This window comes from Citrus clementina, unplaced genomic scaffold (assembly GCF_000493195.1).
Source record: "Citrus clementina cultivar Clemenules unplaced genomic scaffold, Citrus_clementina_v1.0 scaffold_1, whole genome shotgun sequence".
NCBI classification, from domain to species: Eukaryota; Viridiplantae; Streptophyta; class Magnoliopsida; order Sapindales; family Rutaceae; genus Citrus; species Citrus x clementina.
In genome coordinates this window covers 23444526-23450525 of record NW_006263303.1, presented here as the reverse complement: position 1 = coordinate 23450525, position 6000 = coordinate 23444526, and the positions used below count along the sequence as shown (strand labels likewise).

General features: G+C 38.9%; 3 protein-coding genes across 3 annotated transcripts; 1 reads left to right on the top strand and 2 right to left on the bottom strand.

Annotated features, from left to right (window-relative positions):
- Nucleotides 1–797: 797 nt before the first annotated feature.
- Nucleotides 798–1665, bottom strand: LOC18055140 (protein TIC 20-v, chloroplastic). Its single transcript, XM_006452526.2, has one exon. It carries the CDS (start codon nt 1593–1595, stop codon nt 954–956), a length of 642 nt encoding a protein of 213 aa, XP_006452589.1. The 5' UTR covers nt 1596–1665; the 3' UTR covers nt 798–953.
- A 1037-nt stretch (nt 1666–2702) lies between these two features.
- LOC18055139 (probable pectate lyase 22) lies at nt 2703–4295 on the top strand. The gene is made up of 4 exons (XM_006452525.2): nt 2703–2888; nt 2961–3692; nt 3771–3909; nt 3990–4295. Exons 1-4 carry the CDS (start codon nt 2815–2817, stop codon nt 4215–4217), a joined length of 1173 nt encoding a protein of 390 aa, XP_006452588.1. The 5' UTR covers nt 2703–2814; the 3' UTR covers nt 4218–4295.
- Nucleotides 4296–4392: 97 nt separating this feature from the next.
- On the bottom strand, nt 4393–5265 carry LOC18055138 (classical arabinogalactan protein 9). The gene has a single exon (XM_006452524.2). It carries the CDS (start codon nt 5132–5134, stop codon nt 4511–4513), a length of 624 nt encoding a protein of 207 aa, XP_006452587.1. The 5' UTR covers nt 5135–5265; the 3' UTR covers nt 4393–4510.
- Nucleotides 5266–6000: the final 735 nt, after the last annotated feature.

Below are 6000 nucleotides of genomic sequence, written 5' to 3'. Positions count from 1 at the left end.
TTAAAAGTTACCGTACCTCACTCCCAAACGCACTATAAGTCCAAATTCAATCCTTCAATCTGTTCATATTTCAGATTAATTTAGAACCATTCAGATTTTAGAACTAGACACCATTGCACTTGGATATAAATACTGGAATATTACTGTTGGGAGGGTCTTGTATTATTAGTAAGCATAATTATTATCTTTTATTTGAATTATCAAACATCATTGCACCATGCTCTTAACATTTCCTGAAACTCTAAGGTCTCTGTAAGCAATAACTGGGTAAGCCAATCTATGTTGATAACAAATGTCATTCCAAACAAATGGTAGAGATATTGGTAGACTTTAGAAATTATTCGACAAAATCAACATACATATCTGATAATTATTTCCCAGATCAAATACTCCTCCATGAGCCAAAAGGCTTCTCGCCATTTTACCCGATACTTCACTACATCAAATCTTTTTACTATGGTAAAATGTCGGACATGAACCCTAGTTCCATACCATAGGGACAGTGTACTTCCCAGTTGGATGCCTGCTTGGCCTTGTTTATAAAGATAAATGACTGAAACATTATGTTTTATTTGTATCCCAGCTAACATTTTGTCATTGCTTCAGTTTGAGAGAGAGAGAGAGAGTAACTTCTGATCCATTACTAATATGGACTCCATTCATATAACAGAACAATGAAAGGAGCATCAGATTATTCTACCAAATTCAATTCATAACATCAACCATCAATAAAAACAGGTATCATTTCCCTACCTAAAATTACTTGTCTAAGGAAATAACAGTAGAAATAGCAGCTAAAAGAAAATTCACCCATAACCATAACAATTTAGCTAAAATATAAAACAACAGCAGCAGAAAGAACATTGTGTTATAAAATTTAAATCCTTTGAAACTTCAATCCAAAAATTGAGTACAAATTTTACGTAACCAGAAACAGGAAACCAAATGAGTAATCAAAGAACCTGTCTATCAGCTGCTTCAGCAACAATTGGCAATCTGGGCACTTGACCTAACATACAAGAAGAAGAGCCATAAATCAAACAAACCAAGAGGAACAAGAACACTGTACTGTCCAAACTCATCATCAGATCCAACCCAATCCCTTCTCTCGCGTTAAAAGTCCTCTCAAAAAGATCAGGAAAAATCAACAAAACATCAAGCACAATAGCCTGCATGGTATTGAACCTAACATATCTACTAAAATTAGTGTTGCGTACAACAACAAAGTACAAAGTCAAAAAGACTAGAAACCCATTAAAGGGGAAGCTTTTAAAGACTTTGATAGCTGGAATAAGTGGTTGAATAAGTAGTTGAATTGGGGTGAATTGAGTTATAACATATTTGCCATATTGAATGCCATCAAAGAAAGGGTAGAAATAACAGATGGCTGAGATTAAACGATCTGGGTAGTCAGCTGAGTCGCTCTTTTTGGATTTGGTAGTTATTGTTTGGTGGTGGTTCACTTTGTTAGTTAAAGTGAAGAATGATGATGAGCTGGGGCTTTTGAGGAATGAAGAGCGAGTATGATGATTATGGGGTTTGTGTAAGAGAGTGAGAGGTGTTTGTGGGGAGTGAAGAAGATTGGATATGGTCATGTTTCTGTGTGACAGAAATTTGCAGCGGAGAAAGACAATAAGGCGATGCTTTCGTGTTTGGCACAGGAAAATATACCTCATGCTACAAAATAAAAGAAAAAAATAAATAAATTTGGAAAATTAGAAATACTTGACAACCATTTCCAATAAGATAAAATAATATTGCTCAGATTTTAATTTGAGTGCTGATATTTTTACACGTACAAAATCTATCGGCACTATTGGTGGGTATTTTAATAGATTCATCCTAGTTCGATACGAGTATTATACAAGTCTTCAAAAATTTAATGACATTAAAAGAAATACCTGATAAAAGTGACTGCTCTACTCTTACGAATATACCAAGAAAGAAATTCAATCTCCAACTTTAAAACACTTAATTACGTTTAAAGTTTTTTACTAATTTAAGCTGTGTTTCAGAAAAAAAAAAATTAATAAAGGTGGTATTGGATCTTTTAGTCCAGCCCATGGACCTACAGCCTAGCCCCTAGGTCCCGTAACAGGACCACAGGTTCTCAAGTGGGACTACTTAGTGATGTGATCTCGTTGCGGTACAAAAAGCCCACCACTTAGGCACCCACTAATTCAATGGCGAGAGGAAGCGCCACTAGATGTCTAGATCTAGGATTATGATCATCATGCAAATGGCAGAGCATGGACTTTGCCGTAGCTGGACCATTCTTAATCAATTTTGCTGCATTCTGCATATTAACAATTGCAGCACCAACAAAAATCGGCAGCACAGATACCATAAATGATAGCACCCTAAAGCCAGTAAGCCAAGCCAACCAAACTTTACGGCCTGCATTTGCAAATCTAATGCCCCCACTTCTTCATAGCTCACCATTTTGAGTCTCATACAATTATATGTGGGAGAGCTTGCTTTAATCTTTCCTTTTTCATCACTCGATATATCTTCCCATATGCACATATCAAATTAACCGGTTTCAACGGCGTTACCTAATCCATATCATCTGCTTTTATAACCCAAGTCAACTTCATTTTTTCGAACTTTCTTCACTTGCTCAGACCCTTGTTGTTTCAATTCTTTTAATATACGTATTTAGCAGATAATGACAGTCATAATTAAAGTGTTGGGTACAAGATTCTGCGATTTGTGCACATCATTAGTCATTTCACATTTATTATAAGTAGCTTGGCAAAATCACTCAATTGATGTTGTAACCAAGCACTAGCAGGTCCCTCGCTCAATCTCAAAATGTCAAGTTCCTTTCTCATTTCCTTGGTCATAGTTTTATTTCCAATCATGCAGATTCTAGAGGCACATGAAAGGTAAGTATCAGAATTTCTAAATAAACTCGTGATAGTCTTCTTAGAGTTTGACAATATTTTATGCAACTACAGGAGCACAACGAGAAGGCAACTGGGGCCAGAATCTTGCAGAACCGGCAACCCAATTGATGACTGCTGGAGGTGTGATTCTGAATGGGAAAGTAACAGAAGAGCACTTGCCGATTGTACAGTTGGATTCGGACGCAATGCTGTTGGAGGCAGAGATGGTGAAATTTATATAGTCAAGTCCGAAGATGATGATCCAGTTGACCCAATTCCAGGCTCTCTTCGGTATGCCGTAATCCAAGAAGAACCCCTTTGGATAATCTTTGATCACGATATGGTCATCAACTTGAAGCAAGAACTAGTCATGAATTCATACAAGACCATAGATGGAAGAGGGTTTAATGTTCAAATGTCAAATGGACCATGCATATCAATTTACAACGTAAGTAACATCATCATACATAACATTTACATACATGACTGTGTACCAGCAGGAAGTGCTGTGGTGAGGGACTCGCCGAAACATTATGGACCAAGAGGCAGATCAGATGGAGATGGCATATCGATATTCGGTTCAAGAGATATCTGGATTGATCACTGTACTTTCTCCCATTGCTATGACGGACTCATCGACATTGTTTATGGCTCTACAGCCATAACAATCTCAAACAACTACATGTTCCATCACAATGAAGTCATGCTAATGGGTCATAGTGATGATTTCTCTGCTGACAAGAATATGCAGGTCACCATTGCCTTCAATTTTTTCGGAGATGGTCTTGTTCAAAGAATGCCCAGGTAACTAAGAGAACAGAGTAACAGCTTTTTTTTGTCGGATATTACAGAATCCTGATAATTTCGGCTTAATTTTTGCAGGTGCCGACATGGGTTCTTTCACATTGTGAATAATATATACACTGGGTGGGAGATGTATGCAATTGGAGGAAGTGCTAATCCTACAATCAATAGCCAAGGAAATGTTTTCATAGCATCAAATGACGAATCTACCAAGGAGGTAAGTCTTTTTCGAATCACACACAGAGTTTATGGACCTTGTAAGCTCTCCAATTCTAAGCTTTGCTGCTGCGTTTTCAGGTGACAAAACATGAAATCATATCAGAAGATGATGAATGGAAGAAATGGAATTGGAGATCAGAAGGAGATCTGATGCTTAATGGTGCTTTCTTTACACCTTCTGGACAAGAAACTCCTGCAAGCTACATGAAAGCTTCAAGCATGGTTGCGAGACCGGCCACTTCACTTTTAACTGCTAGTTCTCCGTCCGCCGGAGCACTCAGTTGCCGGAATAGCCAACCTTGCTAATTTTGCTACCAAATGTTATTACCACTAGTAATAATATTGCAATTTTCACACATTAATAGTGTTTTCAATTTTTCCTTTTTTTTTTTTTTTAAGTTATCAAAAATTGGCATTTTTTCTATTCCTATCCATAAATTGATTAAATGCAATATGCTTTTGTTACAGTGGCAACAACAGTAACAATAAACAAATATTTATCATTCCAAAAAAAATTAAGCTCATATAAAACAATCCATAAAATAACCAAATCCCTGACCCAAAAAAATAATAAAATGTGGAAGAGAAATTATATAAATCTAGATAACCAAGGCAGCTCCAATTGCCAACCCACTCAAAATGACCCGAATCTCAAACATTGACCGGGCACTCGACTCATCATTGGCCGGACCCTCTGCTGTTTCCGGTGCTGAACTCCCCGGTGCCGGCGCTGGTGGACTACCACTAGAAGGAACCACACTTGGGGCCTCTGCCGGAGTTGCGGAACTCGATGGAATGCTTGTTGGTGTCTCCGCTGGAGGAGCAGCAGCCGGTCCACTCTCCACTGTTGGCGGAGCCCCAACTGGAGTCGCCGCGGGAGTACTAACAGGGGTTGCCGCCGGGGGTGAGGCCGACAATGGAGGAGGGGTTGATGGGGATTGAACCGGGGGACTGACGGTAGGCGGGGGACTCGCCGGGGATTGAGCCGGAGAGGTCGCCGGAGATCGGGTGGGAGAGATTTTTGGCGGCAATGCGGTTGGGGGTTGAGAAGGGGAAGCGGGAGGACTGGCCGGAGGAGTTGCCGGAGTTTTGGCGGGAGGTGGTGAGGGTTTAGCGGGGGTTGTGGAGAAGGGTGACGGTGCAGGCGCATTGTCTGCTTGTACGTTGCCGGAATCCGACAACATGAAGACAAAAAATGCAAGAACAACAAGCCTATTCATCATCGTAATCTTGTATGATGAATCTGACGTCGAGATGTTTGGTTTTAGATTTGAGTGTTTGTTGTGTTCTTTCTATTTCGAGGGAGAAATAAAAGGGGTATATGTGTAACTGTTTTTTCGAAGTGAAGGTGAAGCGTTGCGAATTTGGTATTTGTAAGTGAAAATGTGACCGTTGAGATGAGTTTGTACTTTGAAGGGTACTGCGACCGGCTATAGGGGGTGAAGTAGCCGTTACTTGGCACGACGTCACTGGACTGGCCGGGTTCTGTTTATGTTGTCCGATTTGACTGATATCATGTGAGGGTTTGCCTCCAAGAAAATGAAAAGACAAAAGTACCCCATGGGTAATATTGTCAACTCGACAAAACAAATGTGAAGTGTGAAGTATCATCATGCTTAGCAGTTAGCAGTTAGCAGTTAGCAGTTAGCGCGTGATGATGTCACTCGTAGAAGCTGCAACTTAGCCTCCTCCTCAGTCGAGAATATGCGATTAAGTTATTAACTTTTGTGACAAAGGTCAAATAAGAGATGATGTTAATCTATTTATTTACAAAGGTAAAATAAGAAATGATTTAATTTATTTATTATTTTACTATTAAATTGTATGAAATCAATTGATAAGGATGCATATAAAAAAATGTAAGTATGTGAGTGAAATTTAAACCTCAGTCTTTTGTAATCTTTTACTATGTTTAAGAGATCTCGACCATTAAATTTTGCTATAGATTATTTTAAAACTGAAGATTGACAAGAGAGTGGTTTAATCATTTAAAAAAAAAAATGAATGAATAAAAGTGCCCCCAACCTAGAGCATTTCTTTAAAGGTTGGGTACCTAAACCTAGAATCCAATGGGCCATGGCCCATCGAA

Coding starts and splice junctions, on each gene's coding strand:
- LOC18055138 (XM_006452524.2), bottom strand. CDS start 5,134: ATGATGAATAGGCTTGTTGTTCTTGCATTTTTTGTCTTCATGTTGTCG.
- LOC18055140 (XM_006452526.2), bottom strand. CDS start 1,595: ATGACCATATCCAATCTTCTTCACTCCCCACAAACACCTCTCACTCTC.
- LOC18055139 (XM_006452525.2), top strand. CDS start 2,815: ATGTCAAGTTCCTTTCTCATTTCCTTGGTCATAGTTTTATTTCCAATC. Junction 2,889..2,960: donor ATTCTAGAGGCACATGAAAG/GTAAGTATCAGA, acceptor ATGCAACTACAG/GAGCACAACGAGAAGGCAAC. Junction 3,910..3,989: donor ATGACGAATCTACCAAGGAG/GTAAGTCTTTTT, acceptor CTGCGTTTTCAG/GTGACAAAACATGAAATCAT.